The 21,796-nt window shown below is 47.5% G+C and overlaps 1 protein-coding gene across 1 annotated transcript in view; it reads left to right on the top strand.

Moving 5' to 3' along the window:
- Positions 1–21,796, top strand: part of STX18 (syntaxin 18) — a gene marked incomplete at its 3' end in the record, with an annotated part of 117,760 nt that overhangs the window by 57,193 nt on the left and 38,771 nt on the right. Inside the window, exon 2 of the mRNA XM_010847792.1 lies at positions 16,211–16,278. Within this exon, the coding sequence (XP_010846094.1) occupies positions 16,211–16,278 (68 nt within the window). The remainder of the gene's footprint in view (positions 1–16,210; positions 16,279–21,796) is intronic.

The following is a 21,796-nucleotide window of genomic DNA, read 5'->3' as shown; positions in this document are numbered from 1 at the left end:
CCCCCCCCCCCCCAATAAAGGGAGCTAATGAAGGTGCCTCCCCTGGAGGGCTGTACCGGGGACGAATGGAGTCATCTGGACAAAGCCCTTGGGACTCTTCTTGGCATGGACTAAGTACTATGTAAGGGCTTCCCGGGCTTCCCTGGTAGCTTAGTGGGTAAAGAATCCACCTGCAATGCAGGAGACACCAGTTCGATTCCTGGGTCGGGAAGATTCCCCTGGAGAAGGGATTAGGCTACCCACTCCAGTTGGAAACAGAGATTGCACCACATTGCAAAAAAACAAAGAGGAACTAAAGAGCCTCTTGATGAAAGTGAAAGAGGAGAGTGAAAAAGCTGGCTTGAAGCTCAACATTCAGAAAACTAAGATCATAGCATCCAGTCTCATTACTTCATGGCAAATAGATGGATAAACTATGGAAACAATGACAGACTTTATTTTCTTGGGCTCCAAAATCACTGCAGGTGGTGACTGCAGCCATGAAATTAAAAGACACTTGCTCCTTGGAAGAAAAGCTATGACCAACCTAGACAGCATGTTAAAAATCAGAGACATTACTTTGCCGACAAAGGTCTGTCTGGTCAAAGCTATGGTTTTTCCAGTAGTCCTGTATGGATGTGAGAGTTGGACCATAAAGAAAGCTGAGTGCCGAAGAACTGATGCTTTTGAACTGTGGTGTTGGAGAAGACTCTTGAGAGTCCCTTGGACAACAAGGAGATCAAACCAGCCAATCTTAAAGGAAATCAACCCTGAATACTCATTGGAAGGACTGATGCTAAAGCTCCAATACTTTGGCCACCTAATGCAAAGAACTAACTCATTGGAAAAGACCCTGATTCTGGGAAACATTGAAGGGAGGAGGAGAAGGTGATAACAGAAGATGAGATGGTTGAATGGCATCACTGACTCGATGGACATGAGTTTGAGCAAGCTCCGGGAGTTGGTGATGGACAGGGAAACCTGGTGTGCTGCAGTCCATGGGGTCGCAAAGAGTCGGACTTGACTGAGTGACTGAACTGAACTGAACCCACTCCAGTATTCCTGGGCTTCCCTGGCAGCTCAGACAGTAAAGAATCCACCTTCAATGTGGGAGACTGGGTTCGATCCCTTGGTTGGGAAGATCCCCTGGAGGAGGGCATGGCAACCCACCCCATGGACAGAGGACCCTGGTGGGCTACAGCCCATGGGGTCGCAAAGAGTTGGAGACTACTTAGCAACTGAGCACGCACACATTGTTTATTACTTGTCAAGGTCAGAGAGGTTGTAGGTAAATTTTAAGTAGAGGAATGACTTCCCAGTTAGTGTTTGATAGGTGGATGGAAGGGAGGAGGGGGACCCTCCCTCACACTCAAGGCCAGTGTGTCAAGACCTGGTCCAGAGATGTGCAGTTGGAGGCCCCCTCATCAGCCATGGAGGTGGGCACTGGGGCCGCAGTTAATTTCTTTGACCACAGAGTGGAGAGAAGATGCAAAGGAGAGTGGGTGGGATGACGGAGCTGCCTACAACCTCAAGGCGCATCTCATAGATACCGACCTGGCAGGAGTTAGCTCCGTGTGCTTGGCAGGGAAGAGACGCTGATTTCATCAGTGCCTGTTGTCCAGTCTGCACTTGCAGGCCCCAGTGAGGGTGGGAGGGCATTGCTGCTCTCTCCTCGGTGGTTTCCTGGGGCCTCTTGCAACAAGAAGAGTTCTGCCTCACTGACTGTGAGTCTAGCATCTAAGAAGCATTTTTGCTCTCATTGTGGCTCTTAAAAACTCAAACCAGCCACATCCTCTGATGCACAGCTGAAGAGACAGCACCCGTTCCAGCTCTGGTGGAACGAACAGTCTTGAACTTAGTGTAGGAGCCTACGTTGGGATCCAGGGTGGGCTTTGTAAATGCCATGTAGATTGTGGGTGTGGGTGTGGGTGGGTGTGTGTGAGGCTCACTCCCTGCTCAGAAGTTAGGCCGCTGCGAGGTGCACTCCACTTTGGAGGCACCCAAGTACAGTGGGCAGCAGAGCGCTTGTCCACAGCCAGCCCTTTATAGGAGCTGGTTGTGCCTGAGGGAGGGCGGGACTTGTTTCCAAGCTGCTTTTGAGAAGGCCTTCCAGGTGCCCCGCCACCCTGGGGTTGAATCTGTGTCAGGGGGTCCTTGCCACTCCTCTCTCCACTCTCTGCTCCTAACCTCAGTACCCATGGGGGCCTCCCGTTGCCACCGTGGCAGTTTAAGTTGGGCTCTGCAGCCAGACCCTCTGGGTCCAAATCGTGATAAGTCACAGACTCACTGTGGGGCCTTTGGCAGTGAAATAATCCCTCTGGGCCTCAGCTTCTTTTCATAGAGGGTAGTAACAGTACCTAGCTCATGTGGTCATCAGCAGAGTTAAATAAGTTCACTTCAGTTCAGTTCAGTCGCTCAGTCGTAAATAAGTTCACTTCAGTTCAGTTCAGTTGCTCAGTCGTGTCTGACTCTTTGTGACCCCGTGGGCTGCAGCACACCAGGCTTCCCTGTCCATCACCAACTCCCAGAGTTCACTCAAACTCATGTCCATTGAGTCGGTGATGCCATCCAACCACCTCATCCTCTGTTGTCCCCTTCTCCTCCCGCCTTCATTGTTAGATATACATAAAGCTCCTAGAACAGTGCCTGGCATGTAGTAAGCAGTCAATAAATACTAGCTACTGGTGTTGCCACCATGTGTCCTCCACGTGTGCTGGATTGGTGCCAAATCCAGTTTCTTTTCTTTGTCTGACTCCATAGCTCTCTGCTCTCCTCAGCAATACAATCTTGTGAATGACCTTAAAGGTCACAGCCCTTTAGCACGGCCCAGGTTCCTCTGTCTGCCTTTCCATCTGCTGACCCAGCACAGCCCCCCGTCCAGGCAGACCAGGCCTCATGGGTAAGAACCCAGACAGTGATGAAGGGGAGTCGGGGCGGGGGAAGGTGCGGGACCTAATACACCTGAGCACCTGCTCTGTGCCAGATACAGTGTCAGACTGTCGACGTTTCATTGAAGGCTTGTGTCACCTTCAGAGTTACTGTCTCAAGTTTACAAATCAGAGGTTAAAGCTCAGAGAAGTTAAGTGAGTTCCGGTCGTCAGGGATGGCGCCGGGATCTGAACACAGGTCTGTGTGACTCTGGAGTTCATGCTTTGCATTACCCCGCGGAGAGAGTGTGGAGAGAGAGCAAGATACGTGCCATCTCCACACACACACTCTGCACGCAGCCTCCAGACCAGCCGGGCTTGGGTTGGGGTCTGAAAAGCAGTGCGAAGCCGCGTCAGCCCCGCGTCGGGACTCCCCCTCTGTCCGCCCCGCGTCGGGACTCCCCCTCTGTCCGCCCACCTCCCCTCCTCCCTTCTGCCTCATTACCTCCCTCCTTGATGTGCTTGCCCCGTACCTGCTCTTCACCTGTTCACTGAAAACAAATAAAAGGGAGGTTTCCAAGCCCACAGAAAAGAAAGTAGTGATAATGAACCAGTACATTCCCGGAGCACCACCCCTACCCCCACCCAGCCCCCCGGTCTTGTTGTGCACTTTTGAATCAGTTGCAGGTGAGGAGATCTGATTTCACAGGGTAGTTAGCAGATCTCACTGTGTTGCTTTTGTGGATGAAACAGTTTTTTTAATTTTTTAAAATTTTATTGGAGGATAGTTGATTTACAATGTTGTGTTGTTATTGATTTATTTATTTTTGGCTGTGCCACACAGCATGTGGGATCTTAGTTCCCTGAGCAGGGATGAGACCTGTGTCACCTGCAATGGAAGCTCGGAGTCTTAACCTCTGGGCCACCAGGGAAGTCTGAAGGAAACATTTTTTTAAATGGACTGAATATTTGGATTGCAAGGATGTCTGTGGCTCATTGAGCTGGCTGTCCACTGGGAGGGGTCTGTAACTCTGTGCTTCTTTTTCAGCCCAATATTCATTCTATTTTTTAAACTGATAATTTTTAGTTAACAGATGTCTTTAGTGGCAGAATGATCAGAATGGCAAATGGCAAGAGGCTAGGGGGGAAATATGAATATAGTGAAGACATAGGTCTTCATGAAAAAAATAATTGTAGTTGATGGTAAGTCAGTTTGACTCGGTGACTTGAAAGTGAACACCCTCTTGCTGCTGTGCTTTGCTCAGTCTCTCAGTCATGTCCGACTCTTTGTGACGCCATGGACTGTAGCCTGCCAGGCTCCTCTGTCCGTGGGGTTCTCTAGGCAAGAATACTGGAGTGGGTTGTCATACCCTCCTCCAGGGGATCGTCCCGATCCAGGGATCGAACCCATGTCTCTTATGTCTCCTGCATTGGCAGGCGGGTTCTTTACCACTGAGCCCCCCTGGGAAGCCCGAACACCCTCTTAGGTGGCATTACTAAAAGCCCAGAGGCTGAAAGAGTGTAGGTGAAGGTTCTGCCTGCTCTCCACCTCCTGTTGACACAGAGCGTTGAGTCCATTCTCGGAACCACATTTGATTTTTGAGGCCAATAAATTCCTGCATTCAGAAAGTAATAAGTATGACCAGCAGCCCCAAGTGCATTTCATGTAAAGAATTCTGGAAGGGATTGAAGACATGTAGCTTACAGAAGTGAGAAGACCCTCCTCACAGGGCCACACAATAGCTGCGCTCGAGCAGAGTGAAGAAGAACTGTGTCCTATGAAGTAGAGTCCAGGGCCTGGAAGACGCAGGGGCTCCCTCCATGCACGTGGAGCAGGGTTATACTCTGAGTGTCAGCGAGCAAACAAGAGGGTCAGATAGGCCGGGAGTGGACCGAGCTTTGGGACTGGAGGGTGTGCTCCAGCAAAGCTACCTCAGTGCAGTTTGGGGGAGCCAGAAGAATGTGTTTGGTGGTGGTGGTGGTGGTGGTTGGTGGTTTAGTCACTAAGTCGTGTCCAACTCTTGTGATCCCATGGACAGAGGGGCCTGGCAGGCTACAGTCCATGGGATTCTCCAGGCAAGAATACTGGCGTGAGTTGCCATTTCCTTCCCCAGGAAGGAAATCTTCCCAACCCAGGAATTGAACCCAGGTCTCCTGCATTGTAGGCAGATTCTTTACCAACTGAGCTACAAGGGAAGCCCTGAGGTTAAAGTGTGAGCATGGAGACCATGAGATGGAAAGAGAAAGCTGTGGCAGAGGGATTGAAAAGGAAAAGGTTGAGAACAGGATAGGTTTTTGCTGTTTCTTGAGGTTAAGGGTCCTAGACCTGTTTTAAAATGGAATTGCAAGAGAAAGCTGTGGCAGAGGGATTGAAGAGGAAAAGGTTGAGAACAGGATAGGTTTTTGCTCTTTCTTGAGGTTAAGGGTCCTAGACCTGTTTTAAAATGGAATTGCATAGAGTGAGCTTCATGGGTTATTAAGCCCCATGGTGCTGCTCCGCTTTTGAAATTGTTTTAAGTTCTTTCATTATGTCATTAACGCTAAGAATTAAGATTTTAGGTTTTTAATTTCTGAATTTTCTAAAAAGAGACAGGGGCTTAATATTAGAAAACAATACCTGTCAGGTTGTTTGGAGATTAGTTGCTAATATCAGAAATTAAACCGCTGAATTCACCTCTGCTGCTGCTGCTGCTAAGTTGCTTCAGTTGTGTCCGACTCCGTAGATGGCAGCCCACCAGGCTCTCCTGTCCCTGGGATTCTCCAGGCAAGAACAGTGGAGTGGATTCACCTCAGCTAGTGTTAATTATCCCTGCCCCTCTGTGTGACCATCCCTGTCGTCTGCTCCTCAGGCCTCTCTCCTCTTTCGTACACAAGATTTCTCTTTCTCTCTTAAAAAACATACTCTGAATTCTGGAAACTGCAAACCAATAAGGTTGGTACTGGTTCTCAGAAAAATTCCAGAATGGGTTATTTAACTACCAGTGAGTTTCCTTAGGGCTTAACCAGTGGGTGGCTCAGCGGTAAAGAATCTGCCGGCGATGCAAAATACTCGGGTTCGATCCCTGGGTCGGGAAGATCCCCTGGAGTAGGAAATGGCAACCCACTCCAGTATTCTTGCCGATACAGTCCCATGGACAGAGGAGCCTGGTGGGCTGCCGTCTGTGGGGTCCTAAAGAGGTAGACATGACTGAGCAACTGCGCACACACCCACACTGGACAGTTTCCTTAGATCAAGAACGGCTTTGCCTTTTTTTTTTCTAATTAAGTTCCCAGACTGATGGGGTAGAGTACTTTATATATTCAAACTAACATTTATACTATATACACATATGTGTGTGTGAGTATAATGTATATAACATATATACATGCAGCTAACATCTATAACACTCAGCTAACAGACACTTATAGCAAGCCTCCCAGAAGGCATCATACAGAGAAAGCGGAAAGTGAAGTCAGAATGTTGTATTTTAAAACCTCCTTGGGCTTCAGCTAAAGCTGAAACTCCCAGTACTTTGGCCACCTGATGCAAAGAACTGACTCATTGGAAAAGACCCTGATGCTGGGAAGGATTGAAGGTGGGAGGAGAAGGGGATGACAGAGGATGAGTTGGTTGGATGGCATCACCGACTCGATGGATATGAGTTTGAGCAAACTCTGGGAGTTGATGATGGACAGGGAGGCCTGGTGTCCTGCAGTCCATGGGGTCGCAAAGAGTCGGACATGACTGAGCGACTGAACTGAACTGGGCCCAGCACATTTGAGTGGAAGGTTGGTGGATGATAAAGATGTTCCAAGCAGAGAGAATAGTAGTGCCCAAGGCAGAAGTGGAAAGAGGAAGCCAGATTGGGAAAAGCTTCGAGGGTCTGGACTCCCAGGTGGACATGGGTAAACAGGAGGAGAAGCTGGTCCATGGGTGCCCATTCCTCTGGCAGCTGTTCAACCAGTGGAGTGGACAGGCCTGGCTGACCAGTTTAATTTGTGGAGTGAAAAAGAGAGTCAAAATGCTCTGGGGTTTTCTAACTTGGAATCAGAAGAGAGAGGCTCTTTCTCTTTGCAGGGACAGGGAGGCCATGGTTCTCCCTGTAAGTCACACCCAGTAAGTCAGCATGGCAGGGAGAGAGGGGTTGAGCAGGTGTGGTTGGATGACTCAGGCTTTGGGACACATGGGTTTTGAGACACCTGTGGGACACGCAGTGGACAGCTGAATTCACCCTCAGGACACAGGAGTGAAGCGGGGGCCAGTGGACAAATTTTCTGTAGATGGTACATTAAAGCTATGGGTAGAAGGAGTGGGTTTAGCAAGTGTGCGTCAGGGCTGAGCTTCCTGAAGTTTCAGAGGTTTGCAGAGGTGGGAGGAGGCAAGGAAAGAAGGTGACGCAGAGTTGTCAGAAGTTTAGGAAGAGATCCTGGCAGGACCGTGCTTTCAGGAGGGGCTTGTGCGAGGACTGGAGAGCGGCTGCCCACGGCAGGCCCTGTGCCTGCTGGAAGGGTGGCCTCCAGCAGTAGGAATTAGGGAGGGAGGGATGGGAGGAGGCTCAGCTTACGACTAAACAATTGCTGAAAGGAGACAAAGCGAGAAGGCACAGTTCATACGTGTAATCCCTTAACACCCTCCCTGCTGTGACCCCAAAACCAAAGGAATGCCTGTGGCTGTGCCAGGCTCTTTTGTGGGTGACTGGTCACAGGGAACTTCCCTAGCACAAGGACTCAGACAGCCCCCACTGTGACTTCAGCAGGGTCATCACGCTCCAGAGCTGCAGCCCGTTCTGAACCTTCGGCCGTAATTGGTATTGAGGCCCTTTGCAATCATGACTGAAGGGAGTGGATTCAGAATTTAGTTTAGCGGGCCTCCAAATCAGACTTGGGAACATGACCCCTGTGAAAAGTCATGTCAGCTTATCAGTGGTTGGCAAACATTTATACAACAGCGGTTGTTCTGACTGTGCCTTTGGCTGCCTACTTAAACTGAACAGTAAGCTGTGTCCACTGATTGAACTAAAAAAAATAATGATTTTGTGTTACAGGGACCTTTTTACAATATGCCAGAGGCCGTACTGGAGTCTCTTTAATCTTGAACAATGGCTGTTTCTTGCAGAGGCACATTATGCAAATGGGTACTCGGTGTTTCATACTCAATCAGGTCTTTGTTGGAAGTGTTGTGAGTGCCAGAAGAGAATTCCTATCATGGGGGTTGTGGCGGGCGGGGAGGGGTGTGCAAGTCCAACCGCTGCTGTGATCTGCTAAAGGCACCGGTGACTGCTCCAAACTCCCCCTACTGTGAAAATGCAGTCATCCTCCATTTTATACCAGAGTTTTTTGTTATACAGTCTTATTTTGCTCTGGGTAATTCACAAAGAACCCAGGAAGGAGCAGCTAGCAGGTCTGTGCTGTGGGTGAACAAAGCTGGGCCCCCCGCCACTGGGGATGGCAGATGGCAGCCATGCCCGGGAGCTGCCTTTGTGTCCAACCTGCCGGGAACGCAGTGTTTTAAAACCTTGGTCTTGTCCAAGTGCACATGTCTATTTCAAAATAGTGTCATTTCAGCTTCGGCCTGAGCAACACAGTTATAGCCTTTAATAATCCTTTAATTCCAGATCAGAAGTACAGAACCAGAGAAAATTGTAAAGCCCTTGGGGAAAAAAAGACCAAACTGATATTTTTGAGAGTTCCTAGTATTTCTATTCCTGCAAGAGTTGTGTTGCCATCTAGTGGATAATGCAAAATATGTAGCCTGCTTACTTGTGTTAGGAGCACTAAATCGTTTTTTGAAGAGCTGCTTTGGGTAAGCTTATGCCTGAGCAGCTTGTGTCAGATGGACATGAAAACATTTCAAAACAAGAGGCTGACATCACTGAAAGAGGAGTGCTTGCAAGGGGTTGTTAGCCTGGCCTGAAATGGCAGAGAAGACTTTTGGGAGGTGTACCCCATGAGCAGAGTAGGAGTGAGTCAGGAAACTGGGATTGGGAGATCGGAGAGGGCTCTGAGCCCCTAGAAGTCAGGAGGGACAGGGACACTGGTGGGCCCTCCTTCAGTTCAGTTCAGTTGCTCGGTTGTATCTGACTCTTTGCAACCCCATGGACTGCAGCACACCAGGCTTCCCTGTCCATCACCAACTCCCGGAGCTTGCTCAAACTCATGTCCGCTGAGTCGGTGATACCCTGGGCTCACAGAATTGGCCTTGGTCCTGTGGGGGTCTCAGGGGTCCGTATACACTCTTAGGGAAGGATGTAGGAAGATTTACATTTTTGTTTAAAAATACTTTTCTGTCTGATACAAGGATTATACATACAAATTGTACAAAAGTGTTAAGGTATGAAAAGGTCTTATAAATACGAAAAAGCACAGTCTCTAAATCTTACCACCCAACCATCACTATTTTGATGAGCAGTCTTTTAGATGCCCCTCTCTGTATGGATACAGCTTTAGGTCTGCATTTTACATATTTTACATAAGTACATGCTGAGGGCAACCTTGGTTTTCCAACCCCATTCACCAGCATACTTGTGGGCAACCATCCCTGGGGTTGAGTCCCCGGGGCCGAGTCCATGTCAACAGCACGCATTTACCCGCGGGAGCAGGTCTCACGGCTGCACGTATTGGGGTGTTTTTGTTTGGTCTCTCCTAGTAAAAGCTTTACGTGTGACATCAGGTAATGTGAGAATGTTTTTCCCTGTCGGATGCATTGGGACCACTGCTACTGTTTTATAATCAGTCTGTCTATATGGTAGATGTGCTGTGTGGGGAAGTCCAGTGTCTTGATGACTTTTGAAATGAGCCTTATTAAAATGCAGTCACTTAAAAATGAACTTGGTTTATCTTCAGAGAAAGAAAAGGATGGGCCAGATGAATGCCTGTCGTTTTAGAATGGAGTTTAAATAATTGCTTGGTTGAGTATCAGCTTTGTGGAGAAGCCAGATCCCAGCAGGCCTTGGAGGGTGGCAGTTGGCTCCACACTGACCCATAGCTGTTGACATCACATTTGACCTAACAGGGCATCTCAGCGTTGAGTACTTTTGATCTCAAAACATTCTGTGTGCCCTGTGATGAAGGCGGCCCCCAGAGACGCCCTGCGCTCGGACGGGACGGTAGGGCTGTCTTCACAGGTGGACTTGTAGAGGCTGAAAGCACACAGGTCCTTGGGCCGGGCGTCACAGTCCCCCGTTTATTTTGAACCATTTATATGAAATGTGTCACTTCAGTGTCTTCTCATCTGTTAAGTGGGATTATAGCGAAACCTGTCCCACGAGGTTATCAGGAGGAGCGAACAAATGAGCTGGTGGACGGACAGCGTTTAGACTGGTGCCTGCCACACAGCATGTGCGTAATAAGAGTTTGCTGTTAACTCGTGCTGCTACTCTGCTTTTAAAGAATCATGTTTATTGCCCTCCCTTTGTAGTAAAGCTCAGGGAGATTAAGCAACTTGCTCAAAATTTCAGTTGGCAAAGGTTAAGAGTTTAGGGAGTTTATTAAAAACACCCATTTTCCCCCAGCAAGTTTTGGAGCTACCTGAAAGAAATAAGCAGTCAGAACATGAAAAAGCCAAACGGAGAACCGGACTGTAGCTCTGTGGCCAGATGCGGGTGGAGCTGGAGCAGACCCTCTCTGCTGCCTGGCTACGAGCAAGCGGAGCCTGCTCCCTGCCCTCTCCAGACCCTACCCCAGCCAGTCCTCTTCCCTCAGACATGTGATGGAGGGGTCGGGAGACAGAAGAGGATATTCATCCAGCTGGGGTCCCTCGAAGCCTAACGAGGTGGGCATCACTGTCCCTTTCCGAGGAAGTAGCAGAGACTGAGCAGAGATGAGAACCAAGAAGCTCAGCCAACTCCCTGGATTTCTTACCCATTTCTCTCCTGTCTTCCCTGCTCCACCCAAACTCCACAGTCTTTTGCTGGGAGTCTGCTCCTCTGCTGATACCCTGCCCCACACTATGGGTGGAGGTAGATGAACTCAGACACGGGGAAGAGACCCAGCCCTGGAAGTTGCCTTCATTCCTTGTTTAAACCGTGTTTTGATGGCAGTTTGATGGTTGGTACTCAGGGTGAACAGTCATCGTGGCACCACCAGTCTCTGTGACCGTCCTGGTTCCTGGCACACATCTGTGGGCCTTCCTCGCAGCATCCTGACAGTACTCACCAATTCCAAGCCTCCTGTGTTGACAAGACTGGGAATAACAGCCAGGCTTGAAGGAGGAGACTTTAGTGGGGAAAACAGTTGCTTTGGATATATGCATGTTTCTACTTTGAGTGACTTTTAAAATGAGTGCTCTGTGTGGAAACATTCAAAAAAATCTCTCTTGTAGAGCTTTCTGTATCCACTGTAGTTGAAAACATTTTAAAAATCAGTGTCTATAAATAACTCTCACATGAAACCCAGTTTATATTTCTGTGGAAAAAAAAAAAAAAGCCTCAAACTTAAATAAGCTAAGTAGTAATGGTTTATTGACCTTTTGATGATATAAATAACTTAGCCTTTGAGTCATATAGACTTGTGATCCATGCCAGTCCTGCCCCTTATTAGCCTGTGAGCTCACGTGGGCCTCAGTTTCCATGTGTATAAAATAGAAATGGGGGCGATGTCTAATTCATCCGATTGGTTATAAGGGAGCCGACGCCAGCACGAAGCAAGCACTTCACACACTGCCTGGCACACACAGCGGTGCTCTGTAAGTGCCCGTCACTGTGGGGTGACGTCAGATGTGTAGCACACTGTTGAATACAGACGCACGAAAACAGCCTGACGTTGCTCACTGGGTGTTTTTCTCAATTCCCAGGCATCCCTCTTCATGACTACTATACTGAAAAACTGAACTTGCCACCTGCCAAGAATCTGTGCATAAATTTGGGGGTTAAGAACTACAGTCTGATAACTTAGAATACTGGGTTCCATCCAGGCTTCACCCCATGTGTCCCTGAGCAGATTACTTATCAGCTCTCTGACTCAGTTTCCTTATCTGTTAAAACAGGCATGATGATATTACTCATCTCGGGGTTGCTGGGAGAGTTCCATGAGCTAACGCATGCAGAGATCTTGGAATAGAGCCTGGCACATAGTAAATTCTCAGTGAAGGTTTTGGGGTTGGTAGGGTTGTTTTTTTAAGTGGTATTGATCATCTTAAGTGGAATTTTAAGCAAAAACTTGCTAAAGTCTATTTAGAAATAAAGTAGCTAGAGATTTGAGGTGGGGTTGAGTTGTTTGTTCAAGTATGGGTTATTACTAGTTTGGCAGCAGAAAATCTGTACTTCAGAATCACCAAACATGTTAAAAGAGAGTGAAAAATGGGAGATTTTGAAAAATAATGTTTTGTTAAGAAAGCTATCAAGTATGTATTGAAGTAGACAGTATTTATAAGGAGTCCCACACTCAGCTGTCAACTCATGACTGATCCTCTTTCAGGTGTTACTCTCCATCCCATGTTATATTGAAGCAAAGCCCAGGTATCATAGCATAAGAAATAGGGATCACATTTGTTACACTTTAAATGAAACTTCTTGTAATCATGTTTTCTGAGGGGCTTCTTGTTCCTGGCACTCACCCCCCACACATGATTCCAACCCTGATAGACTAAAACTAGCTAACGATGCAGGAGGGGGAACTTAAAGAGGGGAGCTTCTGTGTCTAGACTGTGCAGTAGACTCCTTTGGACACTTAAACCTTTATTGAAAACATTATGACTCCTTTAAAAAGAAAAAGGCTGTTTCAGATAAGGCTTTATGCTATGTCAGATACACTATGACTGAATGTTTGTGTCATCACAGAATTGAAGCCCTGATAGCCAATGGGATGGTATTTGGAGGTGAGGCCTTCGGATCGGTGTCCTTAGAGGAAGAGATGCAGGACCACCATGTGAGGACTCATCAAGAAGGCAGCTGTCTACAACTTAGGATGAGAGCCCTCCCCAGGCCCCAGATATACTGCCACCTTGGCCAGGACTTCCCCGCCTCCAGAACTGAGAGAAACAAGCGTTGGGTATGTAAGCTACCCAACCTGTGGTCTTTTGTTACAGCAGCCCAAATTGAGACATAGTATGTTAGTTTCTTACTGCTGCTGTAACAAGTTACCATCAATTTAGTGGCTTAAAATGACAAAAATGTATTGTGTTCTTGTTCTGTGAGTCTGAAGTCCAAAGTGGGACTCCCTAGGTTGAGATCAGGGTGTGGGCAGGATGCTTTCTCTTCTGGAGACGCTAGGGGAGAATCCACTAAGTTGCCTTTTCCAGCATGCAGACGTGGTGTTCATCCCTTGGCTCCCTTCTTCTGTCTTGAAAGCCAACAATATTGGATCGAGTCCTCCCATTGCATCGTTCTGACTCTCTTCTGCCTCCTTTTAAGGACCCTGTGGTTATATAGGGCCTACCTCCCCGGATACTCCAACATAAATCCAGAGTAATCTCCCTATTTTAAGCTCAGCTGATGAGCATCTTATTACTTTCTGCCACAATGATTCCCCTTTGCCATGTAACATAATAAATTCACAGGCTCCGGGGATAAGACTTGGACATCTTTGGAAGGAGGGTATATAGCATTCCCTTGCCTACCACAGTAGGTATAATCCTTAGGGTATTATTCATTGCATGTGTGCTTCAGTTCAGTTCAGTTCAGTCCCTCAGTCGCGTCCGACTCTTTGCGACCCCATGAATCACAGCACGCCAGGCCTCCCTGTCCATCACCAACTCCCGGAGTTCACTCAGACTCACGTCCATCGAGTCGGTGATGCCATCCAGCCATCTCATCCTCTGTCGTCCCCTTCTCCTCTTGCCCCCAATCCCTCCCAGCATCAGAGTCTTTTCCAGTGGTAGCCGTGCCCAACTCTTTGTGATCCCATGAGACTGTGGCCCGTCCTCTGTCCATAGGATTTTTCAGGCAAGAATACTGCAGTGGGTTGCCATTTCTTCCTCCAGGGGATCTTCCAGACCCAGGGATTCAATCTTCATCTCTTGCATCTCCTGCATTGGCAGGCAGGTTCATTACCACTGAGCCACATGGGAAGCCTGCATTATTCAGTGTCCACTGTCTATTCAACAGGCAGTGGAAGTTTTTGTGCCTGACAGGCTCTGGGGAAAGGGGAGGACCATTTACCCTCTAGGAGCTTGTGGCGCTCTGGTGAAGGGAAGCTAGTCGGAAAGGAATCATTGTGGTCTTTGTGGTTGGTGGGGAGCGTGGCAGGACTGAGGCCCCTTGGGACTTCTGGAGCTGCACTGTGTAGGGCCGCAAGTGCTGCATTTGGGGCTTGGACTTGACCCCACTGATTAGGCGCAGAGATGACAGTTAGCTGCCCTCTGGCAAGTCGACTGGGAGAGATGCTTCCTTTGACTGAATTCACGCCTCCGCAGTGCCCTGTCCCCTCCCCTCACGTTGCCTTACTTACTCACTGCTACCTGGCCCCTTGCAGGCAGGGGCTTGGGAAGGGAATGGGAACCATTGCTGTTCGTTGCTGTCATTCAGTTGCTAAGTCGTGTCCAATTCTTTGTGACCCCGTGGACTGCAGCATGCCAGGCTTCCCTGTCCTTCACTATCTCCCAGAGTTTGCTCAAACTCCTGTCCGTTGAGTCGGTGATGCCATCCAATCATTTCATCCTCTGTCGCCCCCTTCTCCTCCTGCCCTTAAATCTCTCCTAGCATCGAGGACCCTGACCCTGATACTGGGAACCACTGAAGCATATTAAACAGGAGAGTTAATTTGATTATATCTCATATGTGGTATAATAAGCACCTAGTTTGCAGATCTAAATTTTTTTTTTTCCCAACAGTCTTAAAAGTCAGATTTTAAAATGCAGCGTAAGTGGAAAATTGGAATAAGAGGATGAAGCAGGCAGCTGTGGTTTAGTGGAAGACAGGCCAAATGAACTCAAGAGAGTCCTGAGCTTGCCTCCAACCCCCACCAGACACTAACCGTGTAACTGTGGGCAAGTCACGTAGCCTCTGCGAGGTTCACATTCCCAGCCTGGTTGTGAGCACAGTGACGTCAGTGCCCACGACGGGCCGCTGGGGAAGAAGGAGGTCGTGTGTGTGTGTGGAGGTTCCTTATGGAGCCAGGGTTGCCGAACAGTCTCAGTAATCTTTGTAATCTGGTAAATAAATGAATATGTGGTCACAGTTCATTTTTTTCTTTAATTCATGCTCTTAAGATGCCTGAGGGTGCTTTTCTGAACTGTATTTGTTCTTAGTCTAGACCCTGGGAAATGTAACTGAACCCCGACTATCCTATCCCCAGACAGTTGCTGAACGTTTCTTCAGTGGTAAATACTGTTTTTGTATTTAGACGTTTACTCGGTCTGCAAGTACTGACTGACCCCACGCCGGGCTCCATGTTGTGTGTAGGGCCATGGGAGAAGCTGGGCAGCCTCCTCCTCACATGGTTCCTAACCCCTGAGAGGCGTGTGCGCAAAAGTGAAGCCAGTGGACGTGGCCGTGTGTAGCTGATTGCCCGGTGGGTGGGATGCAGATATGCTTTTAAGTTCAGAGCGGAGTGAAAATTGGCCTGAGTTGGCCTTGACAGAAAAACTTTCATGCAAAAGATGAAAGTTCAGCAGATCCTTTGAGACCGGGGCTGCGTGTGTTTGAAATAAATACAAAGGGCATTAGAAGGAAGCGAGCGTGAGCCGTGGTCAAAGGACCGCGTGGGCCCCCGGCTTAGCTAATCGTTCTCTCCTTCTGGAAGCACTGTTGTCCGTGTCGACCATGTTCCCAGGCTTCTTCCTACCTCTTGTTGTTTTGTTTCTTAATCCCTCCTTCCACACACAGCACCTGACACATGGTAGGGGCTTTCGCCCGAAAAATGAGCCACCAGGAGTTCAGTCCCCTGTACTTTTGTGTCCTCTCTTGTTCATCCTCAGAAGTGGAGAAGATGGAGATGTGCTGTGTAGGAATTTATCACTGCTCCCGAATCTGTTTAATTCTGCTGCTCTGCATGGACCCTGTTTATAAACTTAATAGCTCCAGCCTTAGAGTCCATCCCCTAGAACACTTGGAAGAAGGAATGTTTGTCTATAAAATTTTAGGTAGAAAATGCTTAAGGAAGGGAATTGGCTTTTATTAAGCATATGCTGTGCAGTTACTAGACATGCATTATCTCATAGAATCTCGAAGTTCCTTCGAGTCATCTCTTCATTGCTGTTGGTTCTTTCTTTCTTCCTGTAATTGTTGTGATCTGTGACTTAAGCAGGAGACCAAGGCCTAGGAATGTGGGTGACTTTGACAAGTTAGTGATTATACAAGAGTCTAAAATCAGAAGTGTCCAGTTTGTAGCTTCAGAATCTTTTGAAGATTTGGAGAGAGAGCATTCCACTCTCTCTCTACTAATTTAAAATTTGTTGCATATGGGTGTAACATGTTTATCCATATAAACCATTTGCTTTTTCATGACAGATTTCGCACATTGGCAAGCTAAGAGATTTTCTTCTGGAACACAGAAAAAATTATATTAATGCTTATAGGTAAGTGTCTTTTTTTTTTTTAATCATGATTTTGGTGACTGTTATTTACCATACCTATATTCCTTGTGAGGTTTTCGTCCTCACTTTATACTAACTCTGGGTTGTAATGGGGAAGATCAGTTTGACAGTGAAAGAAAATCTGCAGAGCAGAAAGGGGCTCCCAGCCAGGGTAAGTGCAGCCATATCCCGTGTCCTTAAAGTCACCCCAGCCCCGCAGCAGTGTTCCCTGAGGTGCACACGTGTTTGCAGCTCTGTATGTGCCATACATGGCGTGAAGCATGCAGAGAGGATGGGACAGTGTCTCACTGAATGCATACTACTGAGCAAATGAAGAGATCACGCCAGTCACACAAAAATGCCATTTGGAGAGATGAGAACTCTTGCCTCCCTGAGGGTTTTTGTTAGGTTGATTTTTAAAAAGAAAAGCATTTTGATTGCAACCTCCAAAAGGACTTCTAGAATGGACTCCAGCTCTCAGTAGACTCAGGACTATACTGCAGTGCCTCCTGCTCTTCCTTGACCTCTGTTCGCACCCGGCTTTAGTGTGGCATAGCTCCCATAGGATTCAGCTTCAACTGTAGTGCCTAAGCAGTGGAAAAGTTGGACTAGACATAGGAAACGACATCATTAGAAGCATCTGTTTAGGATTTCATCATTATAGAATAAGGGGTTTTGCCCTTTGGAAGCCTTCCTATCACACAGTTAGAAAATATGGAATAAATCTTCTGAATTTATAAAAGGACTTTAATCAATATATATGCAAAAATGGAAATATTTCATATCTGTTTTTTAACAGAGAAAATAATTATGCCCCAGGTGAGTTTTAAATAATCTATATCACTTTGTCTACTTTATGCTTTTAAGTGTATTTCATTTACATAATTTTGGAATATAGTAAAATTATTATTCTAGTGCTTCATACCAAGTAAGCCTTATTTTAAAGTTCTTAGTTAAAAAAAAATAATAATAAAGTTCTCAGTTGGAATAGTTGGTCAACACTAGATGGCAGTATGAATTTTCTTTCTAAAGGTCTGTATGTACATCAGATGCTAATTCTATAGTCTGTACAGATGGAAGTGACGGTTGTTTTGGAAAGCTTAACAAAACTGGTGTAAGCCTACCATTTTCCAGCTCCTTTGTTTAGTACTTGCCATCTTAGGTTACGTAAGTGGTCATGGAGATCTCTCATGGAATCCATTATTAACTTCCCTCTGCCTTCAAAAGGCATCCGCTAAAGTGAATGCTTTAAATGTTGGTTTAGTTCAAGCTACTCTGCCTCCTTATTAGCCATGCGAACCTGAGAAATTCACTTAAATTGCAGAAGGCAATGTCTTCCTCTAAACCAGGGGTCAGCAAACCATAGCCTATAAGCCAAGTCCAGCTCACTGCCTATTTTTGTACAGCCTGTGAGCTGAGAATAGTTCTTACATTTTTTAATGGCTATGGGAAGAGTAATAATAATCATAATGAAGTGAAGTCGCTCAATGGTGTCTGACTCTTTGCGTCCTCATGGACTATAGCCTATCAGGCTCCTCCATCCATGGGATTTTCCAGGCAAGAGTGCTGGAGTGGATTGCCATTTCCTTCTCCAGGGGATCTTCCTGACCCAGGAATCGAACCCAGGTCTCCCGCATTGCAGGCAGACGCTTTACCATCTGAGCCAATAATCATAGTATTTTACCTCATAAGAAAATTAAATGAAGTTAAATATTTGGTGTCATAAATAAAGTTTATTGGAACAGCAGCATGCCCATTCATTCACATGTTATGTATGGATGGCTGCTTTTACACCTCAGCAGCAGAGCTGAGTGGCTGTGCCCAGGCTGTATGGCCCTCAGAGTCTAATATTTATACTCTGGCCCTTTTCAGAAAACCTTTGAGGAGTCCTGCTCTAAATAATGAGAGTGATGCTCACTTGCCTATTAGTTAGATTCAGACAAGACAGTACAGCTGAAATGCTGTGCAGAAAAGAAAAAAAGCAGTGGATTTATAAAAAGATTATTGTATAAGGCAGCTATTCTGTAACTTTGCAGTAGTTTTAAACTTTTGACTATAGGGGTGGGATTAAGACATTTCTCCTCGAACAGCACAGATCAGCTCCACAACACTGCCTGTCAGTGTTCCCAGAGCAGCATGGCGTGGACTTACTCCAAGTCCTCATGTTTCTCAGGACAGCGGGTAGCTGGCCTCGGCTTCCCCGTTTCCCAGCTACTGTGGCAGCACACGCTGGGAGGAAGCCCGGGGTCCCCAGGGCCCATTCCACTCTTGTCTACGCAGTGGTTGTGTGGCTACAGCATCAGCACAACTAGTGCTCCTGAGGCTTCCTGAGGCTTCCTGAGTCTTGACAGGTCATTACCCCACTGAGTCCTCCTCCCAGTTGTACTTCATCAGTAGCCGGAGGACTCCGAGTTTCCCTCCTGCCCCTGTTTTAGCTCCTCTGAAAGAGCAGGGCTTTGGGGGTCAGTCACACCTGAGTTCTAGTCCCAGCTCCACCAAGTATTAGTCATGTAAGTAAACACAACTCACTTCAGATATTTGTGCTTTAGTTTTCATTTGTTTTTAAATAAAGTATGGATAATGTGGATAAGGGGCTTCCCAGGTGGCTCAGTGGGTAAAGAATCCTCCTGCCAATGCAGGAGGCACAGGAGACGCAGGTTTGATCCTTGGGTCGGGAAGATCTCCTGGAGGAGGAAATGGCAACCCAGTCCAGTATTCTTGCCTGGAGAATCCCATGGACAGAGGAGCCTGGTGGGCTACAGTCAATAGATCGAAAAGAGTCGGACATGACTGAGCACACTCACACGCAGTGTTCTTATGAGGACTGAATGAGATGTGTGTGAGAGTTCCTGTCACAAGAAAGTCCCTTGGTGAATGGTTATTGAATTGGAACCCCATTTAACCTGTGGTGCAGGTGAGTCAGTGGCCATTTGATAAAGAAAGCACCTCTCAAGGGCTTCCCTGGTGGCTCAGTGGTAAGGAATCCGCCTGCCAATGCAGGAGACATGGATTTGATCCCTGATCTGAAAAGATTCCACGTTATGTGGAGCAACTAAGCCCATGTGCCACAACTACTAAGCCTGTGCTGTAGCGCCTGGGAGCCATATCTACTGAGCCCATGTGCTGCAGCTACTGAAGCCCGCAAACCCTGCAGCCTGTGCTCTGCAACAACTGAAGCCACTACGATGAGAGGCCTGAGCACCTCACCTGGAGAAAAGCTTGAGCAACAGTGAACCCAGCATAGCCTAAAAGAAGTAAAATAATTTTTTAAAAAAAGAAAGAAAGCACCTCTGTTTCCTGCCAGAGAGGAGGGAGGGAAAGAGAGAGGATGCCGGAGTCAAGTCAACGTGACACAGATGGACATGGTCAAAGCTTGCTCACCCGTGAAATCTGGGGTAGCAGCACAGGTGAGATCTGCGGGCGGGTGGCCTTGCTGAAGGCTCCTGAATTAGACGGGTGCACTCAGTCGTTAGTGCCATGCAGCGGTCACAGCCCGGGAGCACAGAGCACAGAGGCCCTTGAGAGCGTATGAGAGAAGAAGCAGAGCAGAACCTCTGCTGCCACTAAACAGGGAGATCCCAGAGGAGAGGAGAGAGCAGAGCTGTGGCTGGAGGCCTGTTCACTCCCTGCTCAGGTCCTTCTGCCAGGCTGCCAGTCAGAGAAGTCCCTGCTCCAAGGGAAGGGCAGGAGGGTAGAGACTGAGGAGGGAGGGAGGGTGTCATGAGAGGTGTGGATTCTCTGGTAGAAACAGGAGGACCAGGGAATAAGCATTTCCCACACACACATACCCTACATTCTCTCCAGAGGGAGAAGGGCCACCCTTATCTTCTCCCATCACGTTCTCCCTCCCAAAGGTGGTAGACTATTTAAAGTCTTTTCTTTGTTTTACTGCTGTGCCTCCCAGTGCAGGGTGCTGGCTGTGGCCTGTTCTAGTGATCTCTGGCGGCCTTGCTCTTCAGTTCAGTTCCGTCCTGTCGCTCAGTCGTGTCCAACTTTTTGCGACCCCATGAACTACAGCACACCAGGCCTCCCTGTCCATCACCAACTCCTGGAGTTTACTCAAACCCATGTCCATTGAGTCGGTGATGCCATCCAACCATCTCATCCTCTGTCATCCCCTTCTCCTCCTGCTCTTCAGTGGCGAGAAGCAAAGTTTGGGTTTATAGCCAGAGACTGAGGTCAGGCCGAAGCATTGAGAATGCCAAATCCTAGCCACTAGACCAGTGGCCAATGACAAAGCCCTGGCCCTTTTGCTTTGCAGGAAAGAATTCCCACAAAGGTGGAAGTAGAAACAAGGAAAGTGTTTATCAGGAGGGAGAAGAATACAGTACCTGTGGATAGACACATGGGTGGCCTCAGAGAATGTCCCACCCTCGTGGTGGTTTAAATCACTTACATGGGACATTTCTTCCAGATTTCCTTTGGTTCTGAGTCTACCTTTGGTGCATCTCCACATCCTCCCATGTATGCACGTGCATCTCATAGCCAAGATGGATTCCAGCGAAGAAGCCCGTGGTTAACCTTGACCCATAGGCCTCCCCTTTTGACCGCCAAGGAACTTTCTAGTTGGGAAGGTCTCCTTGACTTTGAGAATGAGAAATCTGTGGTCATCTGGGCAGGGCCCAGCCTCCTCTCCCTATTTTCCTGCTATTTTCATCTTGAAGTGTCAGGAAAGGACTCCAGCTATTCACCCTGGTGGGCCCATCTATCTCCTGCCTCACTGGGAACATTGTGGATAGAGTGCGATCGTGGAATTGAGAGAAATACTGCCTTCAGACCCACAAGGCTATGTTAGTTTGACATAATTAGGAAGCTATCATTTTTCCCATAATGTAGAACTCAGACTTTATCGACCCATTTAATTAAAAAAAATAATAATGACATTTTACTAAAGCAGAACAGCAAGAAACCTAAGTAGCCTCTGGCTAGATCTCTTGAATGATTTTAATTAAAAATAATTTCTCCACTTCTGGTAGATAGACCTTTTCCTCAATATCCTGGTGACAAAACAGTACCACCTGGGGGAGAAACTTTCTTGGTTTCTGTCGTTATTACTACTAGAATGACCATACTGGCAATTTCCAATTTAAAAGGTTAATATATAATGTATCCTAAAGGAACACCACCTTTTAATTGAGTATAATCAGTTTTATCAAATTAACCTTTAGACCTTTTCAGTTTCACTGAGCTGAGTTTCCATTAAGTCAAAATAGAGAAGGAGGACGTTAATCTCACGTTCCTGAAATTGGTCCTTTTATAGATCGACTCTGTCCATGGGGTGCCTCGTCACTCGGAAGTGAGCGCCGGTCTCATTTATCTGCCCCTGACCCCGTTAGCCTCCATTTCCGTTTCCGGTTTCTGGTGAGCCCGTTTCTTGAGGGGCGGTACAGACTGTACCCATGTGCTCACAGCTCTTCATCCTCCCCTCTCTCCATCCTCTTGCGCCGGACTGGGGAGTTGCGGAGAGGGTTGATGAGCCTGCTTGCCCAGCCCCTGCCCCACTTCCCCTCCCTGGGCTCTT

The sequence above is a fragment of the Bison bison genome, unplaced genomic scaffold, assembly GCF_000754665.1.
Source record: "Bison bison bison isolate TAMUID 2011002044 unplaced genomic scaffold, Bison_UMD1.0 scf7180017864255, whole genome shotgun sequence".
NCBI classification, from domain to species: Eukaryota; Metazoa; Chordata; class Mammalia; order Artiodactyla; family Bovidae; genus Bison; species Bison bison.
The sequence above is the reverse complement of the archived record's forward strand: the minus strand, read 5'-3'. Positions and strand labels throughout refer to the sequence as shown.